The sequence below is a fragment of the Rattus rattus genome, chromosome 5 (assembly GCF_011064425.1).
Source record: "Rattus rattus isolate New Zealand chromosome 5, Rrattus_CSIRO_v1, whole genome shotgun sequence".
In the NCBI taxonomy this organism is placed as follows: Eukaryota; Metazoa; Chordata; class Mammalia; order Rodentia; family Muridae; genus Rattus; species Rattus rattus.
In genome coordinates this window covers 133,023,353-133,044,918 of record NC_046158.1, presented here as the reverse complement: position 1 = coordinate 133,044,918, position 21,566 = coordinate 133,023,353, and the positions used below count along the sequence as shown (strand labels likewise).

General features: G+C 47.7%; 1 protein-coding gene across 1 annotated transcript in view; it reads right to left on the bottom strand.

Moving 5' to 3' along the window:
• Positions 1-20,541, bottom strand: part of LOC116901044 (DNA (cytosine-5)-methyltransferase 3C-like) — a 29,123-nt gene extending 8,582 nt beyond the window's left edge. The window contains 16 exon segments of the mRNA XM_032902625.1: positions 363-448; positions 3,553-3,701; positions 4,051-4,141; positions 4,697-4,842; positions 5,875-5,959; positions 6,706-6,776; positions 6,779-6,891; positions 7,293-7,405; positions 7,684-7,763; positions 8,938-8,982; positions 9,141-9,263; positions 10,445-10,589; positions 12,219-12,326; positions 15,442-15,651; positions 20,036-20,169; positions 20,385-20,541. Coding sequence (XP_032758516.1) covers positions 363-448; positions 3,553-3,701; positions 4,051-4,141; positions 4,697-4,842; positions 5,875-5,959; positions 6,706-6,776; positions 6,779-6,891; positions 7,293-7,405; positions 7,684-7,763; positions 8,938-8,982; positions 9,141-9,263; positions 10,445-10,589; positions 12,219-12,326; positions 15,442-15,651; positions 20,036-20,169; positions 20,385-20,541 — 1,856 coding nt within the window.
• Positions 20,542-21,566: the final 1,025 nt, after the last annotated feature.

Below are 21,566 nucleotides of genomic sequence, written 5' to 3'. Positions count from 1 at the left end.
TCCTGGGGACCTTGACAGTGCTCACAGTCCTCCTGGGGACCTTGACAGTGCTCACAGACCTCCTGGGGACCTTGACAATGCTCACAGTCCTCCTGGGAACCTTGACAGTGCTCACAGACCTCCTGGGGACCTTGACAGTGCTCACAGACCTCCTGGGGACCTTGACAGTGCTCACAGACCTCCTGGGGACCTTGAGAAATGCCTGCCCTGAAGCTGGAGCAAGGCAGCTGCCTGGGGAGTCCTGCCCAGTGCTTCAGTTATCCAGAGCAACCCAAAGCCAGGACTTTCTAGAAGGCTGGAATGTCAAAGAAGACCTAGATATAACTCTGCTGTCTGTTACCCGTCCCTCTTGGGGCTCTTACCTGTTCATTCCAGGTAGATTGCCCCAGAAGTATCGGGCCCTGTGAGCAGCAGAAACCTTGATGGCATCGATCATCACTGGGTTACACTGTAGGAAGAGAAGGGGAGCTGTTGAAGGCACCAAGACTCGGGTGTCATTTAGCCAGGTCTGACCTCTCTGTGACAAGGCCTTCCTAGCTACCCACTGGAACAGAGATGCTTACAGCAACAGAACAGTGCCTGAGACAGAAGTTGGTACCAGGAGTTGGGTATTGCTGTGATAGGCCTGACCGTGCTGCTTGTTGGCAGAATGTGCACTTTTGAACTTTGTATAGAAAAGCACCTGAATGCTAAAGTTTACAAGTGGGGCCTGCTAGTAGGAGTGTGAGCTGTTATGCTGAGAGCAATGTGGGCCTAGTTCAAGAAGTTTCAGAGGGGAGAATATTAATGACTAGTCTAGAGACCATTCATGTGATGTGTTGACAAAGAATGTGGCTGCTTTCTGCTCGAGTCCTAAAAATCTGCCAGAGGCTAAATGGACGAAGGCCTTTGACAGGCGGGATTTCAAGATGACTGAGTGGTGTAGTTACCAGTAATCATTCTTATGCAGATCTATAATGAAAAGGATAAAGAGGAATATCATATGTACAGTTGGAAGAGAAAAGAAGCACCAGGAAGTGTAATGAAGCTAAATCCAGGGCTCAGGGAGATAAAAAGTTTAAAGAAAAGCCTAATGTTAAATGCAATTAATGGAGCGGTGACCCCCGGGCAAGGCCTCATGCAACCTCATTTCTACCTTGTGAAAAGGAATCAAAGAAAAGTTGCAGCAGTGGGGGAAACTTTCACTAATGGATGTCACTGAAAAAGGGGGGTCCAAGTTCCAGCTCCCCAAAGCAGCAGAACTTGGCAGCTTCAGTCACGTGGATCTGGCTTTAGAGCTTGAAATACAAAGAAGGAGTTATGGATTCTTCCTCTGTGGCTCAGAAAAGGCACTTAGGACAGGTGCGTGTCAGGGCTGTCCCTGCAGAAAGGCCCAGAGAGGCCACATGTAAATCTGTGAAGATGAAGCCTGGATGTACTGGAGAACCCACGATATCAGCCGTAGCTGCCCAAGAGGGCTGTAGACCGGGTGTGACATCAGCCCAGGAGAGAGAAATGTGTTGCACTCAACGAAACTAAGAAGAGACGGAGATCTGAGGAGCGCTTTGATATCAAACATGGAGATGTGCAATTTGGAGTTTGCCCTGCTGGTTTTCAGTTTGCAACGGTTTAAACACTTCCTCACTACGCTCCCTTTCTTCCCTTTCGGAATGGTAATGTATACTTGGTGCCATTGTACGTTGGAAGTGTGTGATCTCCTTTTTTTTTATTTTACCTTGACTTTATAGTTAAGATATTGCCAGGAGTCTCACTAACTTTTGACTTTTAAACAATGTTGAAGGCGTGAAAAACTATGGGAAAATTTGAAGTTAGACTGAATGCACTTTGCATTATGCTATGACTACAAGCCTGAAGAAGAAGGCAAAGAGTAGAATGTGATCGCTCGATAAGAATGGCCCCCATAGGGCAGGAGAGATGGCTCAGCGGTTAAGAGCACTGTCTGCTCTTCTAGAGGTCCTGAGTTCAAATCCCAGCAACCACATGGTGGCTCACGACCATCTCTAATGAGATCTGATGCCCTCTTCTGGTGTGTCTGAAGACAGCTACAGTGCACTTATATATAGTAAATAAATAAATCTTTTAAAAAAAATGGCCCCCATAGACTCATATACATATGAGTTCTAGGGAGTGAAACTGTTTAAAAGGATTAGGAGGTGAGGTCTGTTGGAAGAAGCGTGTCACTGTGGGTGGGCTTTGAGGTTTCAAAAGCCCATGCCAGGCCCAGGCTCGTTCGCTCTCTCTTCCTGTGGATACCTGTGGATCTGGGTATAGAACTCTAAGCTACTTTTCCAGCACCATGCCTGCCTGAATGTTGTCATGCTCCCACCATGATGATAATGGACTAAAACTCTGAAATAGTAAGCAAGCCCCAATTAAATGATTTCTCTTATAATAGCTGCTTTAGTCATGTGTGTCTTCACAGCAATAGGACAATGACTAAGGCAGCTAATCTCTCCCTGTGAATGCTGGGTAACAAGTCATATCAGACCCACCCACTCTGAGTCATGCCAATGACGGGATGTGCTCAAAGGTAGAGGTACTTTACATCAAACTCTGCTAAATCAGACTCTAGTTGTGGAAAGGCGGTGTGGGCAATGCTTGGCTCAGGACACCCAGCCACAAGCACACATGACAGTTGGAAGATAGCCAGTTCTATCACCTCTGAGGCCGAAGTTGTAAAGCTCTACAGAAAACTAAGGTACAGTGAGGTTATGGCGGCACACACTCGTAATCCTGGCATTTTAGAGGTGGAGACCAAAAGACCAAGAAATTAAGACAAGTCTGGGCTACACAAGAGTGTCTTAAACAAACATAGGGGCTGGAGAGATGGCTGAGCATAAATGAGCAATGGCTGCTCTCCCAGAGGACTTGGGTTCAATTCCCAGCAACCCCATGACAGCTCAAAACTGTCTATAGGGCTAGAGAGATGGCTCAGTGGTTAAGAGCACTGACTGCTCTCCCAGAGGTCCTGAATTCAACTCCCAGCAACCACATGGTGGCTCACAACCATCTGTAATAGGATCTGTTACCCTCGTCTAGTGTGTCTGAAGAGAGTGACAATGTACTCACATATATAAAATAAATAAATTTTTTAAAAAAACTGTCTATAATTCCAGTTCCAGGGGATCCGACATCTTCACACAGCATACATGCAGGCAAAACACCAAGGCATATGAAATAAAAATAAATATATTTTATTTAAAAAGGAAGAAAGAAGCTGAAATCCAAAAATCTACCTACAACAGGGTTTGATATATATTAAGTGGTGGATAATTAACTTTTCTGTGACTCCTAAAACCACCATTTTCAGAAGAAAGAGAAAACAAGGAACTGTCTGAGGTAGAAGTAGAGGCTGGTGTCATCACTGGTGCCTTGCATGGACAGGGTTACGTTAGGGATAAATGTCTGCAATGCATTCAAACGTGTGCTATATACGTCACCCTCAGATCTAGCCACAAGCCAGGGAACCATTCCCACCTGTCAGCCCTCGGTAGACTTCAGTACCGACATGGACTCCTTGACCCAAGCCATCCTAACAGTCAGGCCACTCACCTCCAGGAATCGTGAAATGTCCCTCTTGTCACCAACTTCCATGGCTACCACATTCTCAAACATCCAAAAGAATGGACGGTCATCCTCCTCCTCAGGGCGTGAGTAATTTAGCAATCGGTAAAACTCAAAGAAGAGCCGGCCAGTGCCCTCTACGTCCACAAAAGAACATCAGAGAACAGGGTTTGATGGAAAGCGTCAATACAAGCCTACACATTCCCTGAGAACAGAGAATCCCACTATCCCCCAATCAGTAAAGCCAACACATTCCAACCCCCTTAGGCTCTCGAATGACCAGACAAGAACAGGGTGAGGAGCAGAGCACTGTTCACTGACACCTTCCTGAGGGCTGAGGATTTGCAAATAGCACAGGTATCACATAAGGACTGAGGTGCTACAAAAGAATGGACAGAAGCAGACAGCTTCTTCTCTGGCCACCACACCTGGACTAGCATGCAGATGTGGTAAGATTTGTGTGAACCAAAGCAAATGGCTGCTCACCAAACAGGCCTTTCCTGATGGGATTCACACAGGAAAGATCATTGCATGGGCTTCCACCAATCACCAGGTCGAACGGGCCCCACTCGTCAATCTGAGGGAAAAACACAAAAGCCTGGGATAAGCCTGAGGAGGGAGAGAATGGAAGCCTTGATTCTGAGGTAGACAAGGTGGCTACCTGAGTGTGATCCCCATAGCCCATGTAAAGGTGGAAGGAGCAAACCGAATCCACAACTTATCTTCCCATCTCCACAAATGTGGCTCCACTGGCAGCCACATCTATGTGTGTGCACACATGTGCATGCACACACACTATAATACTAATACTAACTACTAATAATGAAAGTTTGGTTTTTAATGTAAAATAAAGAAAGCTTAGATTCTTATCGAAGTGGCTAAGAAAACTCAATTCTAGAAATTTTCTTAGTCAGCAACTCCAGTTACAGCCCATAAAACCTGGACGGTCCCATTCCACTGAAAGAAATTAGTCCTGAATTATTCCTATTTTGCTACTGTTTCTGAAATGTCTCTGGTTCCCTTCTACCCACAACTCTGGGCCTGAGGGAAAGAGATGGCACGGCATGACACCGAGGTCCAGGGAATAGAAGAATAAGCAAGAGATGAACCCCAAGATAAAGGCCACCCTCACATGTTCCTTTGCAATGTTCTGGATGTCATCCACGTATTTGATTTGTCCTTCATGCTTAATGGTTCCTACAGCAATGGAGTCTGCACAGACTTCGGAGGCAACGTACTTCTCCACTTTAATACCCAAGTCCTTGAGCACCAAGTACCCTGTGAAGTATCGAAGAGAAATGTGAGGACGAGAGGCCAAGTGTGGAGCCATCCACTCCACGGTGTCCTCCTGCAGCACAATGAAGACCCTCACTCCATCACTGTTATCCCTAGGGGATCTGTGTCAACTCCAGGGGACCTCAGGAAATGGGTCACTCTGACTGTCTCATTCCAGGAATGGGAAATCTCACAAAGTCGAAAGGAACCAGGAGTGAGGAAAGTAGATGTTGCCTAATTGACCATAAATGTATTTATGCATGTAGAGGGAAAAGTGTAAGAATAAAAGTTAGGGGCTGGAGAGATGGCTCAGTGGTTAAGAGCACTGACTGCTCTTCCAGAGGTCCTGAGTTCAAATCCCAGCAACCACATGGTGGCTTACAGCCATGTGTAATGGGCAACCAATGCCTTCTTCTGATGTGTCTGAAGACAGCAACAGTATACTTATGTAGAATAAATAAATAAATCTTTTTTTTTTAAAAAGAATAAAAGTTAAGAAGCAAGAGGTACAAAGTGTGACCTTTTGAAAGAGGGAGGAAGAGCGCCATGAACCACAGAAGACCTGAGTGCAGTGCGTGCTGACCGAGTCCTGCAGGTACACAAGTTGGAGAAAACAGAGGAGACGGAAGAGCACTGCCTGATTATCCCAGCATCTGTCTGTCCGCCAGGAGCTCTCAGATGCTTGCACAGAAGGAAAACAAGATGCATGTGGGGCCAGGAGGGAAAGTGGCAGGAAAAGGAACTTGACACCAGGCCTGATACATGGGCGACCCACACAGCACAGACGTTGTCTCTGATCTCCACAGGTGTCTGTGGGACAAGCACAGGCTCAGTCACACACACACACACACACACACACACACACACACCCACACACACACTCACCCACACAAGCCCAGGAGGTGTGAGAAGGCAGAGGCCGTGGAGGGCAGCACATCTGACATCTCTGCTACCAATGTTCTCAATTGTCACATAGGAGACACCTCGAGCTGCCTAGATGCTTCCTTCATTGTCCCAACAGAGCAGCAAACTCACCTGTTGCAATTCCATCAAACAGGGACAGGACCCTAATGGGCCTCCTTTTGGCTGCAGGAATCGCTGGGTACAACTTGGGCGGCTCCTGCTGGATAAGGAAAGAAAAGAGATACCTCAGAGTGTCCATCCATCCTCCAGAGTCCAAAAACTCTGATTCTAGGGAGCACGTGTTTGGCACAGGCTGGCCATTCCGTCCTCACACAGGAGGCACAGCTGCCTCCTACAGACACACAGACACAGATAAGGTGCTTGACTGGTAACTGCCAAGGCCTCTAAGAACAGAAGATAAACTCCTACACACAGTGTGGGAGCAGCTGGCCCCAGGCAGCTCTGTTTCCTTCTTGCTCCCTCATCAGAAGGTACTGGAAGGGAGAATTGTCTGCTAGAGGTGTTGACTAGCAAGGGCTCTGAGCCTGACAGGAATGGGGTTTATGAGGTTGAAATGGTCTAGCAGATGGGACGGTGCTGCCCACTCCCAGATGGACCCAACCTCACTGCTTAACCCAGCTGCCCGTCAACTGGACACCAAGCTCGTGACTCAGCTTTCTGTGCTGTGATTTCAATCTTTCTTATTACGCCTATTACTATAGCTTCTGCTTGGTGTTTTGTTTTTAGACAGTTATCTCACCATTTTAGACAATATCTCACTATGTAGCCTTGACTGGCCAAGAACTCACTATGTAGACCAGGCTATCCTTGAACTCAGAGACAGGCCTGCTCCTGCCTCCTAGGTTCTCACATTAAAGGCGTAACTCTTGCTCTTACGTGTACACAGGATCCCAGATTCCTGGGGACACTAAGGAGTGGGTCAGTGCACAGCCTGTGACTTACAAACTCTTCCAGGTCAGGATCCGTAGTGAAGAAGTCTTGCAGGCGCATGTTCCAGTCCTTCCTGCGCCGAGGACCCCATGGCAGGCCTTCAGGAGGCACATATAGCAGCTCAGGGGTTCCTGCAGCTTGGCATCCCTCCGCTGTGCCTGTCCCCCACCAGCACCTCAGACACTCCACAAGAAGCACCTGCATTGAGTATCCAGGAGAATGGGCACCAAGACCAGGCAATTGTCCACAGACCAAAGTTCCTAGGGACAACCATCCCTGCTAATTGGTCAATCTCCTGCCTCCAAGGGTTTTTCAGCTCTGGGTAAGAAACCACTTCTTGGAAATGGATCATCCAACATCCTCCAAATCTAGACCCCTTCCAACAGGAAGCTCACAGGTCTGACCTCACAGGCACTCCTGACCTGAGCAAGCCAAGCACATGCATCAATGCAGCACAAGCTTGTGAACACCGGATTCCACAAGATACCCACTGTGTGCTCATTTCCTGTTTGTTTTTAGCTGACTACAGGCTGCTGGATCTGTGGGTACAACCCGGCACACAAGGCCCTCTTGTCCATCCCGCATAAAGGGCCACTCACCTGCAGCAGCTTGTGTTACTGCACAGAAGCAGCTCACGGCCCTCACAGCACACAGTGCAGTAGGACTGATAGCCGTCCTCATCGTACATGTAGAAGAGCTCCAGGAAGCGATCCTGGTCCAGAGAGAAGCAGGTGACATTGCAGACCTGATCTCAGCCATGCAGTGAGCTGCATGGGGCCCCAGATGGTGACCCGGCCTGCACCTCAGTCACAGTACATGTGACCTGAGTGTCTTGTGGGGGCCTTCTCTGCGGTAGCACCTGTCCCCCAAACAGGAAGTGTGTGGGAGTGTGCCCTGGGGAAGCTGTTCACTAGTGCCTGGAGCAGGAAGTGTGCTGGGGACCCAGATGGGGATGGATGTGGCCGGAGGAGGAAGGTGGAGAAGACTTACCCGGCAACTCTGACAGAGCCCACCCTCAAAGAGCGGGTGGAAGGACACAGGGTTCTTCCTACCGCAGGACAAACAATGGTCTGAAAGAAGACAGATGTCAGAGTTTATGGAAACCGAGAACCTAACGTCAGCTGCCCAAGCCTGACAGTTCTGAGCATTTGCTCTTGCCAGCCGTGCCCTGAGAACTCTGTGCTATGTCCTGTGATGACGGCTTTTAGAAGCCTCTCAGAAGCGACTGGGCGGTTCAGGGTGGTTGCTATAGACCCAGTGATGTTGTAAGTGCTGTCCTCACTTCACTTCTGGGAAAGACCAGTTCAAACTGACAAGACAGGGAAGGCGAAGGGCTGGCCAAGCAGAAAGAGTCTGAAGAGCGCTTTGAGTCAGGCCCTCCATCTTTAATAACCATTACGTTTCAGACATTGGAGCCCTAGTAGTGGTTCTCATTGGCCTGGTGATAGGTGCAGAAGTCGCTGCAACCGAGCCCAGTAAACACAGCATTCAGTTACGACTCCAGTAAAGAAACCAGCTTAGAGGCTCTAACCTGATTCACTCCTCGAGAGGACAAAACCATTGCATGACCAACACTGTCCCCTGCAGGGAAGGGACAAATGGTGGGTCACTCTTGGGGTACATGGATGACTGTGCATTGAAAGTTTCTAAATTATCAGTACCGCTCTAAACTGCAGCTTTCCCAAGGTGCCCTGGGTCCAGGTCTGTTTTCTGACCCAAGAATGAGTAACCGTTTGATAAATATCTGAAGATTAAGGGACAGTGGGCCAAGAGTGCAGATGAAGAGTCCACCCCATTAGGTCTGTTCATGGCAGATTTCTGAGTTCCAGTGCAGTACCCACATGGGGAAAGGAGATGGGAATCAGCTCCAGGAGGACCCCATGACTCCATTTAACCTAAAAGCTAGCTGTGCTTCTTACATGGAAAGTTCAAGGTAGCATTGATCTGAGTTTCCAGGTACTGAGCAAAGTACCACAGCTTCCATTCTTGCCCGACTCCAGTCACCCTGGTAAGCGACCTCATCAGATTCAGTTAAAAATGAAAGCAAATCATACCCCTTGATCTCAAAAAAGTTAAAAACAAAACAAAACAAAACAAAAAAATAGGAGCAACTAATACAGAAGGAGCAGGAATGGTGCTGACCAAGGTCAAGACCCAGTCCTCTGGATTAAACCCATGCAGAAGGGCAAGGCCAGGGTGAGGCAGGCCTGGGGCAGCCCCAGGAGGGATGGGAGACAACAGTACCTTCCAGATTGCCCTTGTTGTTAGTGACATCAGAAGCCATCTGTTCTGTTGAGGAAAGAGGGACAGGTGTGAGATGAGGTGGGGACGTCTCTCCTGACTTCAGCCTCTCACCCTGTATCCCACAGTGCCATGGTCCTGAGGACCTGCTGCTCCCACTTCTGCACCATGCATCCCCAGACCTTTCAGCATCTCCCCCAAATCACCTCGGCTCTCCTCGTCTTCCCCTCGGTCCTTCCCACTGTAGCTTCTTGTCTTGAGGCGCTTAGGAGGAGTGGAGTACTCAGAAGCGGCAAAGTCAATGGTTGTGCGTCTTCGACTTTTGTTCTCTGCAAGGGAAGCAGGCAGATTGACTGAGGGTCTGAGACAAGGCAGGCCCAGGACAAGACCATGTGTTGCCTGGGATCTAACTGTTTCCATAGCAGGAAAGCGTGATGGGCATAGAGAACCCAGGTGGGGAGCCCAGAGCAGAAGCCAATACTATGACATACACTGCTGTCTGCCAATGACAAACAGGAGCATTGAGCTACAAAGCATTTGAAATGCCAGGAGAGGCAGGATTTCACACTGAGGGTCAGGTCCAAACTGTCAAGTGATGCTACTGATTTGGTTAATCTGGACAGGCCTGAACCCTGGAATCTATTTAGTCAATTTATGAAGTGAGATAATAAATATTAATCAATCAATTAATTAATTAATCAACAGAAATTAATCAATTTCTGTTTAACTTTTACCTAATGGCATAATGTTTAGGACAGAACTAAGAGACAAGGGAACTAACTCAATATATATATAGACTAAATGTGAAAATGCTACATTTTAAACATATTAGGTCAAAATTTATGATTAACATTAATTTCACCTGATCCTCTACGATGAAACTACTAGTCAGATTTTTTGGCTCCCCATCAATAATGTTAATTTATATTTTTATTGGACCTATTGAATCATAGTGGACATGGTTGAATCTGACTCTTCCCCATACACACACACTGGGAAAGAAAACTAGATACCCATCAAAAGTCATGAGGAAGCCCGATGTGCTGAGACGTGCTCAGAATTCCAGCACGCAGCCAGACAGGCATACACAGTGAAGCTGTTGTCTTAAAAAGCAAAAACATGGGGTTGGGAATTTAGCTCAGTGGTAGAGCACGTGCCTAGCAAGCGCAAGGCCCTGGGTTCGGTCCCCAGCTCCGAAAAAAAAGAAAAAGAAAAAAAAAAGCAAAAACATATGGAATGTTTGATGACAAAGTGACTTTTGCCAGTGCTTATGTATGCCATTAATATTAAGAAATAAGAAGGAAAACAGGAATCCAAAGATTATAGGAGGCTGGATGTGCACCCAAGTTTAGCCTGGGGGTCACAGAGGTGGATAAGTGATTCAGCTCAACTTAGGAGACTTGCTTCTCCAGTGAGCACTGTAGATATCAAGAAATCGCAAGGCAGAGCAAAGAAAATAGAACACTCTAAGACAGTAAGGGAACACCATAATTCCTGGGTTTATTCCCACCTGGTTGCTTGTTGTTGGGTTTGAGGTCCTCGATCCCAGTGGGCTTGAAGCCCCCGTGGGCCCACTCCAGCATGGGCTTCAGCTGGTCCTCCAGTGAGTCTCCAGGGCGGCTGGGGAAGGTCTTGCCAGCTCGCACCGTGGCTTTCTGCCAAGACACAAATAAAGACAAACTCTGTCCATGAATGGGAGCAGGAGAATGAGGTATGTGCCAGGGTGAACCCAGGGATTCCCCCTGCTGGGGACTGCATTCCCTAAACAGTGGTGTCTTTCAGAGCTAGACAGCTGTCCTGGGCTGTGTTAGTGTGACAGGGGTCTGCTTTTGAGGGAGCTGGTTAAGGAAACAATGGACCATAGGGGCAGGCACCAGAGATATGACCTCTTCCCTGTAGAAACACACAGTGGTCAGCTCTCCCCCAAAGGACGGTTTCAACTCAGCTTTATTACTTAAAACATAGGAGCCTCCAGCAGTTTTACCTCACCCTCCTGTCGCTTGTCTCAGACAGCAGACTTCTCCTTGAGCCTTCTCTAAGAAGATGCAAATGGAGTTAAGCATTCTTTATTTTAAGGGCGATGTCTAATTAGGCACTTGGCCAAGTGGGACAGGTTGATAGGGGTTGGAGGGGAGTCATGGGGAGCCTAACGGCTCAGAGGAGATAAACCATCCACAGACTAAGGGAGAAGACAACTGGCCTCAGCTTCTTTTCTAGGCCTCGAAGGACCCTGCTTCAAGAAAGAGAGTTCACGGCCTCTGGGTAGCGTATTCTGCAGTATGGCTGCTGCCCCAGGGACATATGTGACACTTGCTGCTTGGGCTCACTGAAAGCTGGCTTCAAGACTCAAGAATACTTCTTTCAAGTGTCTTCCAAGCCTCCCTGTCCTGGGCAGACTGCTCCCCTAACACTGCCAGGAGGAAAGGAGAAGAGAAAACAGCTGATGGCGTTAAAAACAGCCCCTTGAGAAGAGTCAGAAGTCAAACTGTTTTCAACAGAGGGTACTCTTGTTTATCCCACGGGGTAGAGATGGCTGCCGGCGGGAGGGAAGGACAGAAGCTCATCTGTACACACGAGATTTTCCGTAATGGTTTCATCAAGAAGTCCAGCTTCCTGATGCTGTCAGCAGGCCTTCCCAAGTCATTTGTCTTCGGTGATTTCGTGACATCTCTCCGGCTTGTTCACCCAGTTGGCCTTCTCCAGTTGTTTCAGCTGGGTATTATAAGCACCGGATGTGTGGATGTTTGTCTGTCTACCTGCTGCGACTCTCTGCTGCTTGCTATCTGTACTCTTGCTTGCTACACACTGACTAAACGCACCCGCTCGAAACTGAAAGCACAGCTCTCCCGGGATCACTCTCCCGTGAAACACATCACAAGCCCACAGTCATTATTCCCAGTCTATCTGGCAGGACCAGAAACTCACTAGTGACCTTGGCACACCTGGAATCCCTTTCCCAAGCAGGCCTTCATGGAGGCACCCACCACCTTCATGGTACCCTTGACTCACCCAGCCAATCTTGGCAACACAAAGGCATGAGCTAACATTTAGGAACTCTTTTTTAGAATATTTATTTCATGTATTCGAGTACACTGTAGTTATCTTCAGACACACCAGAAGAGGGCATCAGATCTCATTACAGATGGTTGTGAACCACCATGTGGTTGCTGGGATTTGAACTCAGGACCTCTGGAAGAGCAGTCAGTGCTCTTAACTGCTGAGCCATGCCTCCAGCCCCTCTTCCGGCTCTTAACGTCAAGACTTCATTCCTACACTCGCATTACCTCCAGAGTGTGGTATACAACCTTCCTGTGAGGAACCAGGTTATAGAAGGTTGCCAGGTTAAAGGACTGGCTGAGCTGCCCCCAGGTCAACAGTTTGTCAGCCAAGACCTAGATGAGAAAGACATCACCAATATCGACCAGATATCCAGACATCTACCAATATCTGGAGGTGAGCCATATTCATCCAGAGCCTAGTCCTGGGCTGGCTCACAAATGCCAGTACCAACAGCAGGGGGAGAGGGAACTCAGCGGGTAACAGTACATAGCACATATCCTGGAGCCCAAAACAAGGACACGTTGCAGTCCAAACGTGAGAAAGAATGAAGCTCAGAATGGGTACCATAAGAAACAGTCTATGTGGGGCTGGAGCATGGCTGGAGCCAGTGCTCAGTGGTTAAGAGCACTGACTGCTCTTCCAGAGGTCCTGAGTTCAAATCCCAGCAACCACATGGTGGCTCACAACCATCTGTAATGAGATCTGATGCCCACTTCTGGGGTGTCTGAAGACAGCTACAGTGCACTCATATATAATAAATAAATAAATCTTTAAAAAAAAAAAAGAAAAGTGTTCACATGGCATATGTGTGCGTACATGTATGAACATCAGTGTCACCGGTACAGACATGAGTCTCAGTCCTGTAATTGGCTTTGATGTACTTTCTATAGGTTCTTTGGCCTTCCTAAGTGTGAGTCCCCAGCACGCATAGGTTCTGAGAGCATGCCTGGCACAGGGTGAGTGTTTACTACTCACAACAAGCGAGTCTTGGTCGTGATTGCCGGGTTGCCTGCTCCAAGTCCCCAGACAAGGCAGAAATGAATTGTGGGGTGAGATTCCTAGTGAAGGGGAAGATAAAGAAGGTGCTTCAGGCTGCTTCTCACAACCGTAGGATAGATGGGACGTCCCAGGCTGCAATTCTTGCTTTCAACAGCCCTATCTATCTTATGCTCTAAGTCTGTGGTGTGGCTACCATGGAGACAAGGAAGTGCTCTAGCCAACATGACCTAGTGGGTACTAGGAAGGCTCCAGATTCGTCTTGGTCTTTGGTCAGGACCAGAAATAGCAAATTGAAATCCCCTCCTAGGACCCATCCCCCTCCTACTGTGTCTTACGGCCATCTGACCCTGTCTGGAAACAAGTATGTTATGTCTCTGGATCAGTGACAAGCATTCCCTCTCCCATGGCCCACAAGTCTTTGTGCCCATGTGTGATGCTTCAGTGGCCGGCATAGGCCAAGACACATCCTTTTCCTCCCTCTGCTGGCCACAACGCATAACTGCAGGAAGGTTCTCCTCGCAGACTTGATAACCTATTTTCCTTACTCTTAGAAAACTTAAGGGCTGGAGAGATGGCTCAGTGGTTAAGAGCACTGACTGCTCTTCCAGAGGTCCTCAGTTCAATTCCCAGAAACCACATGGTGGCTCACAACCATCTGTAATGGAATCCAATGTTCTCTCCTGGTGTGTCTGAAGATATTTATGTATACTTATATACATAAAATAAATCTTTTTTAAAAAAATAATATGGTCTAGTAGGTCAACCACCACTCTAGTGATGGCCCCACACCCAGGAGTATAGGGCAGCACAAGTTGGATTTAAATTTTTTCTTTCTTTTTTTTTTTTTTTCTTTTTTTTTTTTTTTTTCCAGAGCTGGGGACCGAACCCAGAGCCTTATGCTTTAAAGCCTACCACTGAGCTAAATCCCCAAAAAAAAGTAAATTATTAAAGAAAAAAAAAACAAAGTTGGGAGCTGGTGAGGGTCAGATGATGCGGAAGAAAGAGGAGTAGAGGGTGAATATGATTAAGAAAAACATTGCATGAATGCATGAAATTCTCAAATAATTAATAACATTCTATTAAAATTACTGAAGCACAGCTAGAAGGACTTTTCAAGAAGTCTGTACCCATTCTGCAGTAGAAAAGGTTCTTGATTTAAGTCTCCATTCCACAAGTGTCTGCTTAGATCTACACTGATCCTTTGCTAATTAACTCCCACACTACTTCATTAAAAACAAACAACAATGGCTGAAGAGATGGCTAAGGGGTTAAGAGCACTGTCTGCTTTTCCAGAGGTCCTGAGTTCAATTCCCAGCAACCACATGGTGGCTCACAACCATCTATAGAGTGATCTGATGCCCTCTTCTGGTGTGTCTGAAGACAGCAACAGTGTACTCACATACATAAAATAAATAAAATCTTAAAAAAAAAACTGGACATGTGGGACCATCTTTGAATCCCAGCACTCAGGAGGCAGAGGCTGGTGGACCTCTGTGAATTCAAGGATAATCTGGTTTACTTAGGTCAGCTAGGAAGAGTTATATAGTGAGATCTTGTCTTAAAACAAAACTAAAGCAAACAAAATCACAAATCAACAGGTCAAAGGAGTCCGAAGTGACAGATAGAAAAAAGACTTCCACGGGAGCTACCCACCTGTAGGAAGGCACCATGCATGCCACAGTGCACACATACAAGCTCAATCAGTTAACTCAGTGATGCGCCCGACCCCTGGATGTGGGATGGATGCTTGAAAGTGAACCCACCCCAGTGCTTAAGTGGCAAAAGCCAGGATGCATGTCTGCATATGAACAGAATATGTACGGATAAGAAAGCAACATTCAGAGGGTGAGGTGGCACACGCCTTGAATCCCAGCACTTGAGAGGAGGATCTCTGTAGGTTCAAGGCCAGCCTGGGTTACAGATCGAGTTTTAGGAAGGAAGGAAGGAAGGAAGGAAGGAAGGAAGGAAGGAAGGAAGGAAGGAAGGAAGGAAGGGAGGGAGGGAGGGAGAGGGAAGGAAAACAACAGTCAGAGAATGGTGTCCATGGGGTTGAGACAATGGCTCCATTAGTGAAGTGTTTGCCACACAGATTCCCAGCAGCCACGCCAAAAGCTGTGTGTTGGCATGTGCCTGGAATCCCAACACTGGGAAGGTTCAGACTGAAGGATCCCTGGACCCTCCTGGCCAACCAATGGAGCTCAACTGGTGAGCTCTGAGCCAGTAAGAGATGTCTCAAAAATAAGGTGAAGGGCTCTGGAGAGATTGTTTATTACTTCAGAGAACAGGCTGTTCTTCCAGAAGACCCAGGTTCGATTCCCAGTATCCACAAGGTTACTCATAACTGTCTCTAATTCCAGTTCCAGGGGCTCTAACACCCTTTTTTGGCCTCTGAGGGCATATGGCAAGTACACGGCATACACATGTATGGACATCCCATCTCAGTGGTACCTGATACTCAGGGCTGTCCCCGTCTCTGCTCTCTGCATCCACCTGTGTGGTATCCATGTCCTCCTGAAGGCCGTCAAGGCTCAAGTCACTGGATGAGGTGCTGATGCTCTGGGGTATCACATCTTCATCTGTGAGGTCAATGATGGGGTAAGGGCTGGCAGGGGACGGCCAGGGTGAGCTGGCTGAAGTGGTTGCTGGCCAACTGGAAGCCTGTAGAAAGAAGAACAGGGTTGAGTCCCAGCAAAACCCAGGTGGGGGTGCATACGAACAGCCCCCCTCCGTTAGGGCCCACCTAAACAAGACTGAAGAAACAAACCAGGACCCTTTTGTTTTATAATAACAAGAGCTGGTAGTCATTGACCCCAAAGCAGGAACAGAATAAGGTTCTTGGGCATGACATGTTTGGCCCTCTAGAGGCTCTGAAGTTGAGCTCAGGGAGGGCAGGGTCCCTGGTTAACTGGCTCATGTCCATCTGGAAACACGAGAAAGTGCTGGATCTGCTGGGGTTGCCTCAAGACAGCAGGAAAAGGCACAAGAGGCAAGGGTGGTGACCATCAGTGGCTTTCAGCACAGCTCCAAGGTAAGCCAGAACTGGGCCATGGGAATTCTTACCTCCTCAACATAGCTCCAACAAGGACAGGCCAAGGGTAAAGCCACAGGCTTAGGGATCCATCTAACACTCAGGAAGGGGAGGCAGACCTTATCCTGTAGCCATATTTACTTGCTGTTTTTAATGAAACAAGCTGGAGGTAATTAGCCAAAAGATTTAGGGGTTGGAGTAATGGTTCAACAGTTCAAAGTCCTTACTGCTCTTCCAGAAGACTTGAGTTCTGTTCTAGGCACACTCCTAAGGTTGCTTAAACCTACCTATAACTCCATCTCCAGGACCCCCATGCTGTCTTCTGGGCAACCAAGAACATGGGCACTCATGTGGCATACACACAGTGTGTGAGTAAGAGTAGAGCGAATTGTAAAGGTTTAAGTATAGATTTAAACACAGGCGTGGGGGGAGAAAGACTTGCTGAATTACCTTAGTCTCACGTTCTATGCAGGTTTGTGAGAGGTGGGAAGGGCCTTGGCACAGCAAGAGGGGACTGACTGCTGGGGCTTGAGAAGGTGTCCTGGTCTCCCAGAAGAGTTCGGGCATCACTGGAGTGTCAGAGCCACTGCTGTCCCCAACCTCACTATCCCCATCTCCATCTCCCGTGAGGTCCTGCAGAAAAGGACACAGCTTTCCAATGTAACAGTCACACGAGCAGTGCAGCTCAGAAAGGTGAACGGCACTGAAATGCACAAGGATGTCACACTAAGGTCCCTACAATGCTTCCCACCTCATTTTGCTATAATAAGACTTTACAGGACCCTCTTCCACCATGGGAAACACAGTCCATGGCTGAGAGGAGATAAAGAGCAGAGAGGACCAGTTCTCCAGAATGTCTCCACCCTAGAGTCAAGTCCCTCATCCCAGAGCCAGTCAGTCTCCCCACAGGGATATTAGGGCAAACTGCAGTGGCCCCAAACCTACAGGAACCAAGCTAGAAACACTGAAAGAGGCTACACATATACAAATGTTACATTCCACTCCATGGTTTGTTTAAACACATGAGTCTATGGGAGCCATACCTAAACATAGCATAATGCAAAATAAATTTAGTCCATCTTCGAAAGTCCCCATAGTCTACGGCAGTCTCGGTAATGTTAAAAGTTCAAAGTTCGAGTACTCTTCTGAGATTCATCCAATCGCTTAACTGTAAACCTCAAAGCAAGACAGGAAACCAGCTGGGCAAATTCTAAACTCTGCATCTTCTCCAAGTTTGATGACAAAGTGGTCTTCAGATCTCCAACTTCTTTTTCATCTTTGTTGACAGCAACAAACTTCTTTCTCCTGGGCTGATTTCACTCCCTGTTAGCAGTTTTCCTCAGGAGGTATCCCACAGCTCTGGGTCTTAACATCTTGAGGTCTCCAAGTCAACTTCAGCCTCACAGCTTCTTGTTCCAGTGTCTGGGACTCACACATGATTTTCTGGGCCCCTCCAAGGGGCTTGAGTCACCTCCAGCTCTGCCCTCTGTAGCACTCTATGCTCTGGTTGACTCCACTCCACTGCTGCTGCTGGTTTTGGTGATCATCCCATGGTACTGGCATTGCCCATACACTAGGGTCTTCAACTAAAACTAGGCTTCACCAACAGCTCTCTTCATTGTGCCAAGCCTCACCTTCTTTGCATGATCCCTTCAGGCCTGTCAACTGCAACTGAGACTGCATCTTCACCAGTGGCCTTCCATGGCCTCTCACAGTGCCAAGCCTCAACTGCTCTTCATGACCCCTTCATACGTTCAAAACCAGTACCACCTGGGTGACTCTTACACATTACCACATCCAGCCACAGCATGAGGTACAACCTTAGCTATCTTTGGAACACGGCTTCTTTGTGCTCTCCGAAAACAGTTCTCAGAAGATGACACCTCAGTGATGCTAGTCTCTTCTTAATCACTGCTAAATTCTTAGCTCCAGCTGACCAGCATCAATTGTCCCAGTAGTCCCTTCTATTCTTGACTCTAAAGCCAGAGCCACATGGCCAAGTTGCCGAGTTCTTTTGCTTGCTGGTGCCAGAACATGGCTCTTGTTTCTATCACATTATCACCAGCTTTCTGTTTTCCAACTCCCTCACTGCCTAAGCTTGGCTGTCCTGAAACTTGCTCTGTAGCTTGGCCTTGAACTCAGAGATCTGTTTACCTTTGTTTCCTGGGATTAAAGATGTGTACCACTATGCCTGGCCTACGCTTTCTATGGCCACTGTTCCTCAAGATCTGGATCGAAATCCTGTGTTTTCCAGTCTCACAATCTGGATCCCAAGTATGCTCTCCATTTCTGGATTGTAGTTCACTTCAAATTAAAAGTCTATATGAAAATAATAATCAAGTAATAATAATGGTGATATATAGCTCTTCCCTATTCAACTGCAAAATCATAAACAATAAGCTTAGCTGGGTGGGATCCTGCCCCAAAGTCACCACTCCCTTAATTTGCTATCTCCTTGAACACAGGATTCAGCTCCATTTCATTTCCTGGTGCCCCTTTATTACCTGAACCATACATTCTATATTTTTCCTTTCTCAGGTCCTTTTGATTGAAACACTCTTTATAAGTCTAAACCAGAGAACAAAGTCTCCCCTGGGCTTTTTTGAGACTTCCATGGTCCATGAAAGTAAAATAAGTCTCTTTACCTTAGCCTCAGGTAGACTCTTCAGACAAAGGCAAAAAATAGCCATGTTCTTCACCAAAATGCCACGAAAAAAACAGTCTCTAGGCCACATGCTGAAATTCTTTTCCTCTGAAACATCTTGGGCCAGGTCTGCACAGTTCAAATCACCATTAGCAACACAGTCTTCCGTATTCCTACTAGGATATCTCAGTAAGCCCCACTTAAAGCATTCCACTGCTTTCTAAATTCAAAGCCCCCAAATCCATGTTCTTTCAAACAAAAGCTTGGTCAGGTCTATCACAGAAAAACCCCACTCCTAGTACCAACTTCTGACTTAAAGTTTAACCACTGTGGACAGACACCATGACCAATACAACTCTTAAGGATAACATGTAACTGGGGCTGGCTTACAGTTCAGAGGTTTAGTCCATTATTATCAAGACGGAAGCATAGCAGCACCAGGCAGGCATGGCATAAGGGGACTGAGAGTTCACCATCTTGTTCCAAAGGCAAACATGAGAAGACTGGCTTCCAGGCAGCTAGGATGTGGGTTTTAAGCCAAAGCCTACAGGGGCACACCTACTATAACAAGGCCACACCTCCAAATAGTGCCACTCCCTGGGCTAGGCACACTCAAACCACCACAATATTGATCACATAAATGAATAACTGATTTCAGAAACACATAAAAGGGACCCAATAATGCAAACCTTTCCAGATTGGTAAAATAAAGAAGTGAAGATTTTTACTTAACTTCGAAATTACAAATTTCTTGAGTCTCAGGATATTCACAGGATAAAAGCTAAAAGAAATGCTCAGAGCCCCAGAAAAGGAGGAGACAGTACCTGAATGTAACTAATCAGGCTGGAGACTTTTCTCTTGGATGGTGGTGAGCCTGTTCTGCAGCCTGTGGAGGACAAGACTCAGAGTACACATTCAAAGGCAGCTTGTTGACAGGCCTTCTCTAGCGTCTCCCCCAAACCAGTCATCAACAGGGACCATGCAGTGTCTCTGTATCTTCTATGCACTCATAAAGCAACTGGGCACAGGGCCAGGCTCATGCCTTCCTCCCTAAAAGCTGGGGAGTAACATTTGGGGTCCTAATAAGGAGTGGCATCCAATTCCTTCAAGAAAGCCACTGCCCAATCCCATGATAACAATCTCGTTTAAATGAACACACTGGTTTCTGACAGTGGCCACATTATTTCTATGTAGCCTAGAGGCTACTGGGTGAACATGGAAACCGGCTCCTTTTGCCCTTACACGAAGTTCTAATTGGCACCATCTCACAACAGGAGTGGACAACACACGGGGCTTCAAACAGTGGGGGGTTGAATCCCAAGTGTTCTAGGAGGTGCCAAGAGGAAGTGGCAATAGGAAGCACCTCTCACCCATGATAACGCCAGGGTCAGCACAGCAAAAAGACCAATGGTCCAGCCATGCTCTACTAGGAATGGCAAAATAAGGAAACGGACACCTTGGGTGCTCTTCCTCAGAGTCTCAAGTAGGAGAAAGAAGCAGGAAGCTGTGGGCAGACACAAGACAAAGCTTTGGCCTTGCCCATGTCTGGTGAGAGCAGACTGATTTCTCTCTAAGGAGGCACAGAGAGTTTCTGAGGGTGCTCAGAATCTCCATGTATCCTTCTTAGCCAGGGAGAAGCTCTTGCCCCAGCCAAGGTGTGCATCTGTACCTGTTGTATCAGAACATAATGCCACCCCAGCTCCTCACTGGCCCACATACCTCTGCTCTCCACTGTGCCGAGTGCCTCCAAGACTTGGGTCAAGGGAAGAGTCTTGGTGTCTGAAGACCGGTCACTGCAGGTCCCACTGATGCTGATACAGTCCTCGCATCCACTGACACCCTCCTCATCACTGAGTAGTCTGCTACCTCCATTCATTGTTGCCTGTGGGAGGAGGCCAGAACGGATAGGAAGGGAAGAAACAAGGGCATGAGAGAGCAGCTCACATCAACTTTCTCACCGTGGGCTCTGTGTCCTTGGCTCAAGACAGACTCCTATGACTCGATCTCCTGAGCCCTATCCCAGACCCCTCATCAAACTCAGGCTCCAATTTGGTCCCATGTACCAGGTAGTCTAGAAGGCTCAGATGCCAGCACTCAGGAGAGGAAGGAGCTAGGATCTGAGACGCCAGCTGCTGTATGCCATTGTAATTGCTCCAACCAACCTAGGTTCCAGTCTGTCTCTGCTTCTTTCTCCCTGCCCAGCCTCTGCAGAGCCTCAAGAATCTTTTCCCCCATGGCCCCTTTGTTTGCTCTGTCTCCAGGTCTCCTTCCCTCTGCCCCTCCTCTCAGACAGGCTTCTCTCCTGTCCATAGCAGCACAAGCTCCATACAAGCCCATTCTCTGGGACCCATTGGTCACTTGGCCTGTCACTCATTCCCTCCCTTATGGTTGAGGGGCAGGGCTGAATCTCATATTCTGAAGGGAACGGGGGATGGAGGAAAAGCAGTAGCTGTCACCAGGAGTGACAGCTGTGACCTGCTGTGGCCTCAGCCCACCTCCAGGACTTGGTCTTCCCATTGCTGTCCTTCTGGTAAGCCAGCTAGCTAAGACAGCAGACTAGGTTCTCACTGATGGGTTGATAGGCTTGTGGGACCTTTGCCCTGACTCACACAACATTGTGGGTACCAATCAGGCACACGTGTGTATATACACGTGTAAGAAACTGTACCTTTATTTGAGAGGCTGCAAGCCAAATTTTGGAGAAATAGAAAAGGTACACACCAGACAAGCATTCAAGGATTCAACACCAATGCAATGGGGAGCCCTCATTGGCAAATGATAGCGGTCGGGGTGCTGAGGCAGGAGGACTGAACGTCGGCAGCCTGGGCTAACCAGGAGAAGTTGTCTCATCTTAAAGCCAAGAACAAAAAAAGAAAGAAAGAAAGAAAGGAAGGAAGGAAG